The sequence below is a fragment of the Chiloscyllium plagiosum genome, chromosome 27, assembly GCF_004010195.1.
Source record: "Chiloscyllium plagiosum isolate BGI_BamShark_2017 chromosome 27, ASM401019v2, whole genome shotgun sequence".
Classification (NCBI taxonomy): domain Eukaryota; kingdom Metazoa; phylum Chordata; class Chondrichthyes; order Orectolobiformes; family Hemiscylliidae; genus Chiloscyllium; species Chiloscyllium plagiosum.
The window spans coordinates 22,036,885-22,054,347 of record NC_057736.1 but is presented as its reverse complement, the minus strand read 5'-3'; the positions used below and the strand labels follow the sequence as shown (position 1 = coordinate 22,054,347).

Genomic DNA, 17,463 nt, shown 5'->3' with positions numbered 1-17,463 from the left:
GCAGACTTGAATATAATTTAATGACCTAACCTTTACAGCATTCCTTGGTAAAGAATCCCACAGACTCACTAACCTTTGACAGAAGAAATTCCTCTTCATTTGTCTTAAGTTGGCAACTCCTTATTCTGTGATTATGCCCCCTGGTCCGAGGCTCTTTTCAAAATAGGAAACAACCTTTCCATACCTACGCCGACAAGTCCAATAAGAATATTGTATGTTTCAATAAGATTTGCTCTCATTCTTCTATATTCCAAAGAGTACAGGGCCAACTCATTTAACCTCTCCTCCATAAGACAGTCTCTTCACATCTGGGATAAGCTTACTGAACCTTCTCTAAACTGCCTCCAATACCAGTATGAATTTTCTTGGATAAGGGGTCCAAAAGTGTTCAAAGTGTTCTAGATATGGTCTGACTAGTGCCTTTTTATAGTTTTAGCAAGCCCTCACTATTTTTATACTTCGTTGCATTTGAAATAAAGGCCAAAATTCCATTTATGTTCCCTATTATCAGCTGAATTTGAATGTTAGATTAGATTAGATTACATTACATTACATTACATTACAGTGTGGAAACAGGCCCTTCGGCCCAACAAGTCCACACTGACCCGCCGAAGTGCAACCCATCCATACCCCTACATTTACCCCTTACCTAACGGGCAATTTAGCATGGCCAATTCACCTGACGTGCAAATCTTTGGACTGTGGGAGGAAACTGGAGCACCCGGAGGAAACCCACACAGACACTGGGAGAACGTGCAAACTCCACACAGTCAGTCGCCTGAGGCGGGAATTGAACCCGGATCTCTGGCGCTGTGAGGCAGCAGTGCTAACCACTGTGCCACCGTGCCGCTTTTTGTAATTTACACATGAGGACTCTTAAATCCCTGCTGTCTGCAGTTTTCTCCACCTAAATAATATTCAGCTCCTCTTTTCTTCCTGCCAAAGCGCACAACCCCCTATCTGCTAGGCTTTTGCCCACTCACTTAATCCTCCCATTTCCCTCTGGAAATACTGTTCTGTTCTTTTACAAATGGAGTTAAATAAACAAAACAATCAATATTTAACAGCACTAACTGAAACTCCAACTCTGACCCCCCCCACCCCCGCCGTCCCTTAAACCTCTACACATACTTGGAAACAGACAGACAAAACTAGTGAAATGCTGTTCACTAACATCAGTCCACAGGGTCCAATTTGCTGCTCCTTTTGCTTCTCATGACCTTCTGTTCTTTTCAGTTTCTCAAGCTCTTTTCACTACTTCAAAGGAGGCAAACAGCAATTGGTATTCTAATTACAAATTCTCTTGGTCACTGATTTAAAGCCAATGGCTTGCAACACTGATGGGAGAAAATAACTGGCTTGCTTGGGTACTTTGACTGCATAAGGATAGAAACACTGAACCTTTTTCTTACAGCAGTCCAGTGGTTTCTGCCCTAGTATTGATAACTCCCCAGCTGTTCACCAGCCCAGGAGCCAATCACAGAGCTGTTGTCAGGCTGATATCTTCTAGCGTCCATAACTGGTCACATTGTTTTGTACAATCCGCTACCAAAGGCCAGCCAAATCATCTGAACACACCCGAATGCCACAAGGTCTTATCAAGGCAATAACGTAAATGCCACTCACAATGAGTTCCTGTAACTTCATTCAAACAATTCCTTTCCCAGACTTGCTTTAGAAACAGCTTTTTTCCATCTTAGTTCCGAATCAAAAACTAAAGGAAAATAAAGATATGTGGTCTATACAGATGCTAATTTGCCTTTAATTTATTTTCAGGAACTGAATGATGACCTGGATGAAGCTTTTGCAAGGTATTATTTCCTTTTGAAATTTCAAACTTACATATAAAATGATTTACTTTGAGCACCTTTTCAATGATCAAATTAATTCTTGTTCATTTTCAAACTGATCTCTCGTTCTTACTTTTACAAGCTGCAATTTGGATAGCTTTAGTTCAATTGCAGGTAATTATCGATCGTATGATATAGTGCATGATTTGAAACTTTCAGCCCACCATCTCTGCAGATGATCCTCCCTACACTGTGCAACAAATCTGTAAAATACTCTGGTTCTCTACATGTGCTTCACACTGTATGTCGTCACCCTGCTGTATTTAATTGCCTGTTGCCAATCTGACTAAGTTACCCCACTGTGCAGTAGGAGTGCAATGTATCATTTGACTAATTTTTTTAGTTTATTCATTTGGATTTTAGGAAGATATTGAATAAGAAATATTCAAAACTAATTCATTAAAATTATTTAATTGGAAGACAGTGATTTGATACTGGCTCTCCAATATAGATAAAAAGCACTCCAGCTCAAATGAAACATGAACTGTGAATACTGAATATGGAAAATTCCAATGCACCTTCCCATTAGATGTTTTCTTTTCCAATGGTGTATTATTATAATGTTGCTTTGGCTTATTACAATAAATAAATTTGGTTTGCTGGAGGATTTTGTGTAGATGAAAGCTGCTTCACTTATGAGGTTCGTATTTGAAGAAAGCAATGAGGAATCAGTTGTCAGATTGTGATCCTATGTGCTGCTTGGATTAAGGCACTTTGTGCATCAGCTGCCTTTTGCAAATGTTGCAGGACACTAATGTCTGTGCTTTAATTCTATGTTTACCTTGTATAAAGTAATTCCTTGTTTGGGTGACAGTGATAATGTCACAAGGAGAATAGGGAGACTTCAGAAATGCAAATGCAGGGAATCTGGATTCAAATTCTCTTTCACAGTCTGCAACAAATTCAAGTGCTTTTCCCCCCCCCACCTCTTGTCTCTCTTCTGGTCAGGAAAAAGCCAGAGTGTGTGACATCCACTGCTGAAAAGGAGGACATTGAAACCTTGCTTCTTCCTGTTAAGTGGACTTCACAAGGCCCCATCTTTTAAATAAAGCAATTACGTAATTTGTTTGTACATTGAATTCCTGTCCTTTGCAACTTGGTCAATGAGCATTTTTTACGCTGCATGCACACCTCCATGATCCCTTCCTGTTCATGCTTGCTGACACAGTAAATACTTCTATCTACTCCGCCCACTTCTCTTTCAATGCAGCCCCATTAACTCATTCCTAAAAAGAAATTATGTTCTTGCAAACAGCTATCTAAGCTTCAACCTCTCTTCCCTTTCCAAAATGATTGATCATGCTTTTGTCTGTAAATTCTGTGCCCAGGATCCCATAATTCCCTATTTGAAACTCTGGTTTCTGCATCCATCACTGCAGTGATATAGTCCTCATCAGTCCCAAATGACATCCTATTCTGAATTCTGGCATGATTTTGTTTTATTTAATGCACTATAATGCTGCAGAACCGGTTTTGACAATAAAACAAAAGCCTGTTATCTAAAAGAGATGAAGATAAAATAGAATAGGCAGGTACTCCTAATGATTTGAAAGTTTTCAAAATGCTTGTTAAAATACAATATTCTATCTCTCCCACCAGCATCCCTTTTTAATAATATTCAAATACCAGCAAGAATTTCCTCTCACATGTTGAAGGTTGACTTGATAATCTGAAGCTTCAAACTAAACCCTTGCACTGAGGTAGCCTATTTCTAACATTTTCTGAACTTGCTACTTGAGGAGAACTGTTTTATACATCCAAAATCACCCTGGACCTCCATAAACTGAAACCAAAAATCTTCAAGCTATGGATGTTTCTCCAAGCCAAAAAACAATTCCAGTCCTTCTAATTGAAAACAGTCTGAATGTTTTAATCTGTCCACTCAAACTCTCCCAATGCAAACAAATTTCCATTAGCATTCCAGGAACTGTATTTCTCACACTGGTTTTAAGAAAAAGCTTCAAAAATAGTGATAAGTTAATCATTAAAACTCCTCATACACAAAACAAAACTCACAAGCCAATAGTTCAAAATCCAAAGAAAGATAATATAAAAAAGAAATATAAATTCATACATTACATTACATTGTGCTGAGTTAGCCCTCTTCAACCTCACTGTCTATATCAATCTAATTGAGGGAGTGTAGATTCCACTCCTTCAGTGTAAAATCAACTGTAGTCATGCACAGAACATAAACCATGGCAAAAAGCAATCAATATAACATCTTTCCCCTTCTCTCCCTTTTTCAGACTGGCTCAATCTCGAACAAACCCTCAGCTCCTGGACATTGGTTTAAGCCCTCACGATATGCAGGCAGAAGAATGCCTATCTCCTACAGACTGGGGAAAAAGTGATCCTGGAGTTACAGATAGAGATGATTTGTTTGGGTTCTGACAACCTGAAAGCCAAAGAGAATAGACAGCTTGCTTACGAAAGAGGAACTAACCACTCAAAACCTAGCTCGGCACCTTCTGCTCTCGAGATGCAATGGTTCAAGAATGGAGCTTTGATTTGAATGACTGTTGCAGGATGACTGAAATGGAGGATTAAATATGTTTACTGTTCCAGTGTTGCCTTCAAAGAAATTCAGACCAAAGCCAATAGCCCTGATAGAAAATCCATTCAGGCTTAGACCCAACCAAGAATGTATAGTCTAGCTTAAGTGGGCGATTAGCTGCCTATTCATTTGAACTAAAACTGTTGCTAGAAATAAATCCTGAAAATACTACAAGTTTATAACTGTCTATATATTAGATTCAATTGTGTTAAGTATAATAAAATATCTTCTTTTATTTTTAAGGAAATATTGTTCTTTCCCAACTGAACAAGCAGCTTATTGTCTCGTCATTTTCTGCTGTTATTACCCTAACAATGTAAGTGGCCCCTTTTAATTTGCTATGTGACAGTATAGATGAATGCCCTCAATTGTCACTTCGTAGACTTGCAATTTGAAACTTTATATGTAAGTATTTGTTACATTAATTATAGGTTAATGAGGTAACCATATTTAATCTCTGCATTTTTATGTTACAAACGATGTACTATTATAATGAATGTTAATTATTTTAAGTCCATGTCATTTCCACCTCCTTATTGCCTTTAGTTTCATCTCAAACTTTTACAATTCAATTCAATACAGGAACAGGCCCTTTGTCCCACCAAGCCTGCAGCAATTCCTGATCCTCATTTAGACCCGCTACTTATTGCCCATGTATGGTTTATAACACTGTTAGCCTCCTGTACATGTGTCTGTCAAGATATGCTTTAAATGTTGCTAATATGTCTGCTTCCACTACCTCCACTGCAGTGCGTTCCAGGAATCCACCACTCTGTGTGAAAACTTTTCCCCGTACTTTTCCCCTGTCACCTTTAAACCTGTGCCCTCTTGTATTGACCTTTCCACCCTGGGGACCAAGCACCTGACTATCTACTCTATCTATGCCTCTCTAATTTTGCAGAGCTCTTTCAGATCATCCTTCAGCTCTGTCTTTCCAGTGAAAACAATCCAAGTTTATCCAACCTCTCCTCATAACTAGAACCCTCAAGACCAGGCAACACCCTGATAAGTCATCTCTGCACCTGTCCAAAGCATCCACATCCTTTTGGTAGTATAGCGATCAGACCGACACGCAATATTCCAAATGTGACCTAACTAAATTTTGTACAGCTGTGACGTAACTTGCCAACTTTCACATTTATTGCCCAGCTGATGAAGGCAAGCATGCTGTATGTCTTGACCACCTTCTCCATCTGTGTTGCCACTTTCAGGGATCTGTGGACCTGTATGCCCAGATGCCTCTCCATCAATGTTCCTAAGGGTACAGTCATTTATTGTATATTTCACACCTGAATTTGATCTTCCAAAATGTATCACCTCTCATTTGTCTGGATTAAACTCCATCTGCCATTTCTCTGCTCAAATCAGCAATCTATCGATATTCCGCTGTATCCTTTTGACAATTTTATCCTCGCTATCTACACCTCTGCCAATTTTGGTGTCATCCCCTAACTTAATCGGACCACTTATATTTCCATCCAGAGCATTAATATATATTACAAAGAACAAAAGTCCCTGCACTGATCCCTGCGGATCACCACCCTCCCACAGCTACTCTGTCTTCTATGATCAAGGTAATTTTGTTTGTATGTAGCAAGCTCACCCCAGATCCTGTGAGACTCTACCTTCTGCACCAGCCAGCCAAGAGATACCTTATCAGATGCCTTACTAAAGTCTGCATAGACAACATCCATTGGCCTCCCTCATCAATCATTCTTGTCATCTCCTCAAAAAACCCAAATCAAATTGATGAGACATGATCTTCCCCGCACAAACCGATGCTGCCTATCACTAATAATTCCATTCTCTTCCAATTGTGAATAAATCCTGTCTCTTGGTATCTTCTCCAATAGCTTCCCCACCACTGACATTAGGCTCATCGGTCTGTAATTACCTTGATTATCTCTGTTTCCCTTCTTAAACAAAGGAACAACACTGGCCATTCTCCAGTCTTCTGGAACTTTGCCTGATGCCAAAACAGGATCAAATATCTGTTAAGGCCTCAGCTATTTCCTCCCTGGTCTCCCACATTATTCTGGAATAGATCCCATCTGGCCCAAGGGACATGTCTACCTCAGTGTATTTAACACTTCCTCCTTTGTTATGTTTTCCTGCCCAACAGGGTTTACAAACCTTTCCCAGACGTCAACATTACTCCTGTCTCTCTCTTCAGTAAATACTGACATAAAATACCTATAAGGATCTCACCCACTTCCTCTGGCTCATCACCTCCCTCCCTTATCCTCGGGTGGGCCTACTCTTTCGTTAGCTACTCTCTTCCTCCTAATATATGTATTAAATGCCTTGAGATTCTCCTTATCCTGGCTGGCCAAGGATATTTAATAGCCCCTTTTCGGACCTGCTAACTCCTTATTTGAGCTCATTTCTACTTTCTCCATATTCATCAAGGACTTGCACTGGCACGGTGGCTCAGTGGTTGGCAGTGCTGCCTCTCAGCACCACCGAACCGGGTTTGATTCCCGCCTTGGGTGACTGTGTGGAGTATGCACATTCTTCCTGTGTCACGTGTCTGCGTGGGGTTCCTCCAGGTACTCCAGTTTCCTCCCACAATCCAAAGATGTGCAGGTTAGGTGAGTTGGACATGCTAAATTGCCCACATTGTTAGGCGCATTAGTCAGGGGTAAATATAGGGTAAGGGAATGGGTCTGGGTGAGTCCCTGTTCAGAGGGTCGGTGTGGACTTTGTTGGGCCAAATGGCCTGTTTCCACACTGTAGGAAATCTAAGCTAACCATACAGTGCCACTTGTAATCAAAGTCACGAGTGCACTTAAGGGTGGCATGGTGGCTCAGTGGTTAGCACTGCTGCCTCACCGCACCAGGGACCTGGGTTTGATTCCTGCTTTGCGTGACTGTCCGATGGAGTTTGCACATTTCTTTCCGCATCTGCATTGGTTTCCTCTGGGTGCTCCGGTTTCCTCCCATAGTCCAAAGATGTGCCGGTCAGGTGAATTAGCCATGCTAAATTGCCAGTAGTGTTGGATGCATTAGTTAGGGGTGACTATAGGGTTGGGGAATGGGTCTGGGTGGGTTACTCTTTGGAGGATCAAATCTAAACTTTCTGTTTTTAGTTGTCTAGACCTTAATTATGCTTCCTATTTTTGACTAAGCTGATAGTTTCCACTGTCATCGAAGGTTCCTGAATCCTGCCATTCCTGTCCTTCATTCTTACAGGAGCATGCCTGATCAATTGCTTTTTAAAAGAATCCCACAAGTCAGATGTGGACTTACCTTCAAACAGCTGCTCCTAATGCACATTCTCCAATTCTTGCCTAATTCAGTTGTTGTTGACCTTCCTCCTTCCACCCCCCCCCCCCCCCCAATTTAATACATTCATCTGAGGTCCACCTTTGACTTTATCCATAAGTATCTGAAAACTTATGGAATTATGGTCAGTATTCCCAAAATGCTCCCTCACTGAAAAGTTTTGAAATCTGAAAACAGGACTCTTTGTATATCTATAATGGAACAAATAGAACCTGTATCTTTTTAAAACTTGAATGGTCAGATCCAGAAGCTTCAGTTTACATCTGGTAGATGCATTCCTGGTGCTAGCTGGTGTAAAACATGACCAAGATTACAAAAGTGAGGGTGATACCAAGCCTATTGTAATATGATGTACCCCTGTTAATCATGTGGGAAATCTGTTGCATGTCAACTTTATGGACTGAAAATGAGTACAAGGTATCTTACACACAAATATTTTTAGGAGTTTTAAATTTACAAGCAGTTTTGTAGCAGTGTTTCATTTTAAGAATAATTCGCGCACACTCTGGAGTATGCAAAACAGAGTAAGTAATAAATTCACATCTGTAATGGTGAGAATAGACATCTAAGAATCTAGACAATTTAAAATTGCTGTTAAGCTCTTAACAGAGAAAGGAATGAAATGGTGCTCTGCATTTGCTCAACTTTTCTCGGTTTCCCATTATTGATCAGAGCCCAAAACTACTGGCATAACATTACTTTTGGGTTTTCTCCTCATCCAACTCTACAAATGGGAAATAGACCATTTTGAAGTGACCAAAATGGCCACAGTTGTAGTTCAAGCCAAGCTTACCCCTTATGTAGAATGATTCCCATTTAACAATCTGGTATTCTCTATCACCATGATTAATCTATTATTTTACATGATGTTTCTTGCAGCTTTTAATGATGCAAATGTGGTACTCAACTGTACATTTAATGGAAATATTTTTATGAATTATTACAGAATGGATTCAGACTTGTTACTCTGGCATTTTTGGTTTTGGAATTTCAGTAAACTCCAGTGTGAAAAATTCCATACTACAAGGTCAAGTGTTTGCAATATCTTGTAGAGAACTAGTGCTTTTTAATGATGGTAATATTGTTAGCACTTTTGACAAATGTACAATAAATGCACTACTGTGAAAATGGAGAAGCTGTCAACCTCTAGGTGATGTCCTTTTTTTAAATGATGCTTTGAACAATACTTATTCTGCTTTTACGGAAGATTAAACTTGATAGTGTGCACGTTTTTTTTTTAAAACCAATGCCTTGCTACTGTTTCCACTTTCGAGGTGTGAGGAAATGAAGATTTGAAACTATTTTTAATGAGGATTGAGAAAGTTTTAATGGGATGGTGTTGCTATGAAGGCATCATATCATTTTATTTTCAATTTTGAAATTTCTTTAGCATTGGTTTGCACAAAAGAAATAAGAGCAGGCGTAAATGATACAGCCCTTGATCTTACTCCACTATTCAAAAAGTAGTAGTTCCAGTTTCCCCATTACCCCACCCCCCCAACCCCACCATCACCAATTCCCTTAGTGACCATAAAATAACATTATCATTCACTGAGCATCTACAGATCTCTAATTAATTTCAAAGATTCATAACTTTGAGTGAATAAATTTATCCAAATCTCGGGTCCTAAATGTGGATTCTTTATTCCTAGATGAATGGCATCTAATTCTAGATGCTCTAACTGGGGTAAACAGCCTCTCCATAGCTGTGTTGTAAAGGCTGACAGGAAATTAGTATGGTTCCATGAAATGACTTAATTCTTCTCAAATCGAGAAAATATCGGCCCTTTCTACTCCATTTTCCTCACAACAGCTGTCTGACACCAAGTTGACCAAATGAATCAATCTTCCACCCAATTATGGAAAGTATATTATTTGATAGTTAAAGACCACAAATATACAAAACTTCAAATGTGAGCTCACCAAGGCCCTACCTAATAATGGTAAGACTTGCAAACTCTAATATTCTAAACTTTTTTTCAATAAAAGCTAACTTATGATTTTGCTGTCAAATTGCTTGCTTCACCTGGATGTTAACTTTGTGTTCTATTTTAGCCCATATGCCTTCCTCATGTCTTACTTTCCAACTAGTGATATCACTTCACCAAACTTTGATACATTGCACCTGATCCCCTCATTTACTATTCAGGGCTCAATTCCATAAGCCCTAATTTTGCGCAATAATCTCTTGTGAAATCTTTACTTTGTCAGAAGCCATTTAAAGACATTTCTCCCAAACTCTTCTCTATACAGTCTAATAGAATTACCAAACATGGTTTCACTTTCATAAAATGGAGTTGACTCTGGCAAATTGTGATTTTTAAGGTAGCCTATTATGGCATCCTTGATAAATCCGAGCATTTTTTCGACTATTAGTGTCAAGTTAAATTGCCAATAGTTCCTTGTGTTCCCTTTGCCTCATTGTAGTTAATAGAAATGGGTAAATATTTCTTAAAAATGGTAAATAAGCAATATGAGTCAACTTGCATATCCTACCACTGTATTTGGGCTTTGTTTAAATTTTCAGACCATAGATTTGAACTTAACAATATCATTTAATAGTTTGACCTAAGACATACAACTGTAAAGTACAGAGAATGTGATTTCTTTTAGAGCTCCCTGAAATTTAATTGTGTGTAAGTATTTGAAATGAACTTAAGTTTGGAAAAATTGCTTGGATAATAAATAACTGGATCATGCGACTGATAACCCTTGACCTGGAAGCAGTACCAACAGGAAGGAAATTACGCCAATGACTGTGCCTAAGAAAGGGAGCTGCAGGCAGCAGAGCTTTAGCAAAGAGGAAGAATAAAGAAGGCATATTTGTTAGGGACTTTGTGTAATCTGTTACAAAGGACTGGAAACTGAAGATGGGGTTAGAGCAGAGCATTATGAATTGGACAATTCCATGCTATTCAACAGTTTTCTAGGAGATAACCAAAGGTTTAATGAGGTCTTGTACAGAGTTCTTTGGGAAATGTGCAATTACAAGGTTGTCATACGCCTAGCCAAGGAAATGTTATTGAGTGTGTTGTTTGATGATGAATGTCTCCAGGGACCTGCAATAAAACATGCCTGCCAGTGAGTGAGACTTTAGGCCTGAACCGAAACTACAAGGCATGATGAGAACTTTGAACCAAGTGATGTTCCAATGTGACTGCAGGGAGTAATATACAGGTAGTTCTGGGATAATGCATGTTTCAGCAGCGTAATTTGGTTATAATGTCACTGAAGAATTATGGAACGATATTTTGGAGAAGACTTACCTCTGGCAATAATGTGATTCCAGCGGGGATTAGTTTGTGTGCTTTGATCTGCGAATGCACCAATGCACGTTTGAAAATCTTTGTACCATTCTGCACATGTGCCATTATCCGTGCAGTGTTGGTCTTTGGTGCATGCACAGACCAGCACAATGTCAGCTGCCAGCAGAGTTGCTTTCTGTGAGAGGTACTGTACAGAAAGCAGCTTTCTTACATTTTTTAAATGTACCATGTTAAATTAACTTTCATTTTGTTAATAAATATGATTTCAACCGTCATTCAGGCTGTGCTATCCTATGCGTTAGACATTTGGGTGATTTTGAGCGATCGTGAGTGATATTTTTTGCTGGTCTGCCCCAACCCCACTTTTCCCATGGGCCCCGTTATTTCTATTAAGTGAGATTTCACTGGAACGCAAATACGGCATTATAGGACAACTACCTGTACGTATTTATGGTTCGATAAGATATAAAATTTATCTTTTTTCATTTGAAGTCCTGATTTCCTGTACGTGTGTTTGTTCAGAGTGCTCTGGTTTCCTCCCATAGTCCACAGATGTACAGGTTAGGTGGATTGGCTGTGGTAAATTGCTCATAACCGACACATCCCTTGATTAAGTGGGTTAGATGTGGTTAATGAGCGGTTGTGGGATACAATAGGGGGATTGAGTCTGGGTGGGATATTCTTCAGAGGGTCAGATGGTCTGCTTCCAGATTGTGTATGGATTCTACGATTCTTAATTCATCTTTAACATATGAGGATTCACATCTGTGTTAATATGCTGGTTTTGCATAGTGGCAATAAATTAAGCATTTCTCTCTATTCTTAAGTGAGGTAATTGGCAAGAAAGCAAAGATGGCTGTCAAAATGGCTACCCACATACATGAGAATGTGCCCGGTGACATCAGATACTGGTGCCAGACATCCCTAAATCAGAATGAATCCTTGCATATACTTTTGATGTCACTGGCTGCACATATGCACATGGCCCTAATGAGGTCTAAGTTCCACAGGTCAAGGAACCAGCGGTGAGAGTTTGGGAGTAGGGGCCATAAATGCAAGTTTCTGTTTGATTATCTTTACTTATTCAGACTATTCCTGGTTCAAGGGCAGATAGTGCAGAATGACAGCAGACCTTCCAAGCGAATTGAAAGCTGAATAGCACTGGCCAAGGTAATTTTTCAGCCTCTTATTCCCCTAAATATGTAGAGGCTGTCAGCAACATTTCCACAAATGAGAAGAACTGAGAGTGAAGGAACTTGATATGCAGAAATTAAGTTCACTTTAAGAAGGAAAATAACTACTCTGGCCTACATGTGATTCCTAACCCACAGCAATGTGTTTGACTTTCAATTGCAAGCAACTCAGTTGTACCACGCTTCTCAGAAAAATTCAGAAGGAAACAAAAATGGACGGACTACACTCACACTTTAAGACAGCAGAAACCTCAATGGCATAGCCCACCGTATCAACCCTACGAGACCTTACTAACATCTAGGATCTTTAACCAAGGTTGGCAGAAATCTCACAACTAGTCGAGTAACAACTGACACAATTATACTTAGGAGAACGTGAGGACTGCAGATGCTGGAGGTCAGAGCTGAAAAATGTGTTGCTGGAAAAACACAGCAGGTCAGGCAGCATACAAGGAGCAGGCAAATCGACATTTCGGGCATAAGCCCTTCTTACCAAATCATGCTTTCCAGCCAATGTTCCACATACCACCATTACCACTCCAGATATATTCTATACCACTGATAGGACAAAACCTGTAGGGGTGGCATTACAGTAATGAACGGTCAAGAGGCAGCCTCCATAGGAGTCCTCCACAGTGTTTTGGGACTCTGAGAAGTCTCTGACAGCAGATCAAAGGCATTTGATAAAGTGCCACATCAAAGGTTATTGCTGAAAACAAAATCTCATGGACATAAGATTGGGCTGCATAAAAGGAAGCAGAGTTTGCATAAATAGATCATTTTCTGGTTAGCAAGTAGCAATGAGTAGTGTGCCACATGGAGCAGTGCTGGGGCCTCAAACTTTAACAACTGAAGCAATGACTTGGATGAAGGAACCAAATGCATGGCAACTAAACTTTGCTAATGTGACAAAGATGGGTAGAAAGATAAGCTGTGAAGAAGGATCAAGGAAACAAAATGGATAGGAGCAGCTCAAGAGGCGAAGATCTGGTAAATGCAGTATAAAGTAGGGAAGTGTGAAACTGTCCATGCTGGCATGATGTGGAGGTGTCGCTGTTGGACTGGGGTGGACAAAGTTAAAATCACAACACCAGGTTAGAGTCAACAGGTTTATTTGAAAGTACGAGCTTTCGGAGCACTGCTCCATCATAATTAAAGTGTAATATTTAAATGGGAAGAGACTGTAGATATTTGAGAAACAAGGGATCTTAGCAAGTTTTGATGAGATTTGTAGCTCACGTTGAGGTTCTGGATATAGGTTTGCTTGCTGAGCTGGAAGGTTCATTTCCAGACTTTTCGTCACCCTCCTAGGTAACCTCTTCAGTGGGCCTCCGGGCGAAGTATTGCTCATAATTCTTTCTTTCTATTTACATGTTTGGGTTTCTTTGGGTTGATGATGTCATTTCCTGTTCTTTTTCTCAGGGGGTGGTAGATGGGGTCTAACTCGATGTGTTTGTTGATAGAGTTCCGGTTGGAATGCCATCCTTCTAAGAATTCTCGTGCGTGTCTCTGTTTGGCTTGTCCTAGGATGGATGTATTGTCCCAGTCAAAGTGGTGTCCTTCCTTATCTGTATGTAAGGATACTAGTGAGAGAGGGTCATGTCATTTTGTGGCTAGTTGATGTTCATGTATCCTGGCATTCATTGGGTACCCATTCTTTTGAATACACTGTTTAGGTAATTTTCCTCTGCTCTGCATAGTACCTCTGTGCTGCAGTGTGTGGTGGCTCACTGAAATAATGTTCTGATGCAGCTTCGTTTGTGGATGTTAGGATGATTGCTACTGTAGTTCAATATTTGGTCCGTATGTGTTGTTTTCCTGTAGACGCTGGTTTCAAGTTCCCCATTTGCCGTTCGCTCTACTGTGACATCTAGGAATGGCAGTTTGTTGTTGTTTTCCTCTTCTTTTACTAAAATTCACTAAAGAATGGGTACCCAATGAACACAGGGCAAATGTGAGGACTGCAGATGCTGGAATCCAGAGTTTAGTTCAGAGTGGTGCTGGAAAAGCACAGCAGGTCAGGCAGCATCCGAGGAGCAGGAAAATTGATATTTCGGGCAAAAGCCCTTCATCAGGAATAGAGCTATTCCTGATGAAGGGCTTTTGCCCGAAATGTCGATTTTTTTCCTGCTCCTCTGATGCTCTCTGTCCTGCTGTGCTTTTCCAGTACCACTCTGATCTAAACCCAATGAACACAGTCCGCCGATTTCTCAACAACAAAACATGTCCAGAATCCCTGTCCACTCTCCCCTACATCAAAGACATTTCTGAAATGACTGCCAGACTACTCCGACCTCTTGGCATCATGGTGGCCCACAAACCCACCAACACACTAAAATAGCAGCTAGTGAACTTGAAAGATCCTATACAGACAACAAGCAAAACTAATGTCATTTACAAATTACTGTGCAAGAACTGTAACAAACACTACATTGGACAAACAGGCAAAAAACTAGTCACCAGGATACATGAACATCAACTAGCGACGAAATGACATGACCCATGCTTAGTAGTATCCTTACATACAGATAAGGATGGATACCACTTCGACTGGGTCAACACATCCATCCTAGGACAAACCAAACAGAGACACGCACGAGAAACATGGCATTCCAATCGGAACTCTATCAACAAACACATCGAGTTAGACCCCCTGAGAAAAAGAACAGGAAGTGACATCACCACAGGAAATTACATAATCAACCCAAAGAAACCCAAACATATAAATAGAAAGCAGGAATTATCAGCAATGCTTTGCCCAGTGGCCCACTGAAGCTGTTACCTAGTAGAGTAACAAAGCATCTGGAAATGAACCTTCCAGCTCAGCAAGCAAACCTACATCCAAACAAGGGATCTGCATGCAATAGTTAATAAAATACAAAACACTAGTATGCAGGTTCAGCAGTTAGGAAAGCTTCTAGCATGTTGTCATTTATTGAGGGGAACTGAATACAAAAGTACAGAGGTTATGCTTCAATTTATAATAGTGAGATCACAGAGAGTCATAGAGATGTACAGCACGGACACAGACCCTTCGATCCAACTTGTCCATGCTGACCAGATATCCCAATCTAATCTAGTTCCATTTCCCATCTCCCAGCCCATATTCCTCCATACACTCACCAACCTCTGTGTGAAAACATTGCACCTTAGGTCTCCTTTATATCTTTCCCCTCTCACCCCAAACCTATGCCCTCTAGTACTGGACTCCCTTACCCCAGGGAAAAGATTTTGTCTATTTGTCCTATCCATGCTCTTCGTGATTTTATAAACCCCTCAGCCTCCGAAACATATGCCCTCGAGTTCTGGACTTCCCCCACCCCAGGAAAAAGGCTTTGTCTTTTTATCCTATCCGTGCCCCTCATGATTTTATAGACCTCAGTAAGGTCACCCCTCAGCCTCCGATGTTCCAGGGAAACCAGCCCCAGCCTATTCAGCCTCTACCTATACCTCAAATCCTCCAACCCCAGCAACATCCTCGTAAATCATTTCTGAACCCTTTCAAGTTTCACAACATCTTTCCGATAGGAAGGAGACCAGAATTGTATGCAATATTCCAATAATGGCCTATACAATGTCCTGTACAGCCGCAAAATGACCTCCCAACTCCTGTACTCAATACTCTGACCACTAAAAGAAAGCATACCAAACACCTTCTTCACTATCCTATCTACTTGTGACTCTATTTTCAAGGAGCTATGAACTTGCACGCCAAGCTCTCTTTGTTCAGCAACACTCCCAAGGGCCTTCCCATTAAGTGTATAAGTCCTGCTAAGATTGGCTTTCCCGAAATGCAACACATCACATTTATCTAAATTAAACCCCATCTGCCACTCCTCAGCCCATTGGCCAATCTGATCAAGATCCTATTGTAATCTGATGTAACCTTCACTGTCCACTACACATGGTGTCATCTGCAAACTTACTAACTATACTTCCTATGTTAACATCCAAATCTGGAGTACTGTGTATGTTATTGGTCTCCTTATTTAAGGAAGGATGTAAATGCATTGGAAGCAATTCAGGAAAGGTTTACAGGATTACTGCCTGGAATGAGAGAGTGGTCTTTTGGAGAAAGGTTTGACATGATAGGCTTGTATCCACTGGAGTTTAGAAGAGCAAGAAGTGACTTAACCACAACACCGAAATCCTGAAAAGTCTTGACAAGGTGTATGTTTCCTCTTGTGGGAAAATATCGAACCAGGGCTGACTGTTTCAAACTAAAGGGCTGCCGATTTAAGGCAGAGGTGAGGAGAAACATTGTTTCTAATAAAGGGTAGTGTGTCTTTGGAGCTCTCTTGTGGAATAAGGTGGTGGAAGCACAGCCTTGAATATTCTTAAGGCAAGATGTTGACAGATCCTTGATAGTAAGGGGGGTAAAACATTATTGAAATGGATAGGAATGTAGTTTAATTAGATCAGCCATGATCTTATTAAGTGGTAGAGCTGGTTCGAAGGGGCCCACTCCTGCTCCTAATTTATATGCATGTTTGCATAGGCAAGGAAATCTATTGATAACAATTCTCCTCCACCCTTCAACTTCAGCTGATTAATTGGTGATCCTTTATATTGAACATTACTCGGATGAACAACTAAGGGTAAGGGCTCAGAATGTATGCTGGATAGAGACTTCAGTGCCATCAGCAACAATGCCTCAGTAGTATCCCTACTGACTGAGGTGGCAGAGTTCTGAAGCGGGGAGTATCTGCTACACTGGCCTACTGCAGGTGATGAGAGAACCAAGAAGACAGAAAATCCAATCATACGTTATCTAGATGAATCTACCTGTCAAAGATGTACTTGTCCATGAGAAGTCCTTGTAAAGGCAAATTCTCATAATCAAATTGATCGTCCAGTCTATCCTGTTTAATGACACTATCACTCTGCTAAATGGGATAGATTCAGAACAACCCAAAAATGGACATCCATGAGGCAGTGTGGTATCATTAAAACAGCCCACTTGATTTGCAACCCCATCACCAACTTAAACATTCTCCCCTCATCAATTCTCTGTAAGCAGCAGTGTGATAAACATACAAGATTTACTGCAGCAACTCACCAAGTTTCCATTAACAACACCATCCAAAAGTACAACCTCAACCGCCGAGGAGATGAAGGACAGGAAATGCATGGAAGTTACCAGAGCCATTTAAGTTACATGCCATTTTGACTTCAAACCATAACTTTGTTCCTTCAACCGTCACCAAATTGAAATTTGGGACACCCCCCTTTAGCAGCTTGGTGGAGGTCCCTACACCAGCTGGAGAGCAGCTTTCAAGATGCAGACTCATCACCACGTCCTTCAGGAAATT

The 17,463-nt window shown here is 40.5% G+C and overlaps 1 protein-coding gene across 2 annotated transcripts in view; it reads left to right on the top strand.

Annotated features, from left to right (window-relative positions):
- The window catches only part of ldlrap1b (low density lipoprotein receptor adaptor protein 1b), a 55,886-nt gene extending 47,064 nt beyond the window's left edge, over nt 1-8,822 (top strand). Inside the window, exons 8-10 of one of the 2 annotated variants that reach the window (XR_006315675.1) lie at nt 1,777-1,811; nt 4,100-4,723; nt 8,639-8,822. Coding sequence is in view for 1 of the 2 variants with exons in the window: in XM_043717644.1 (XP_043573579.1) it covers nt 1,777-1,811; nt 4,100-4,244 (180 nt within the window). In the remaining variant the exon portion in view is untranslated. Of the gene's footprint in view, nt 1-1,776; nt 1,812-4,099; nt 5,424-8,638 lie in introns of those variants that run through there. The other variant, XM_043717644.1, reaches the window with a different exon arrangement.
- The last annotated feature ends 8,641 nt before the right edge of the window (nt 8,823-17,463 follow it).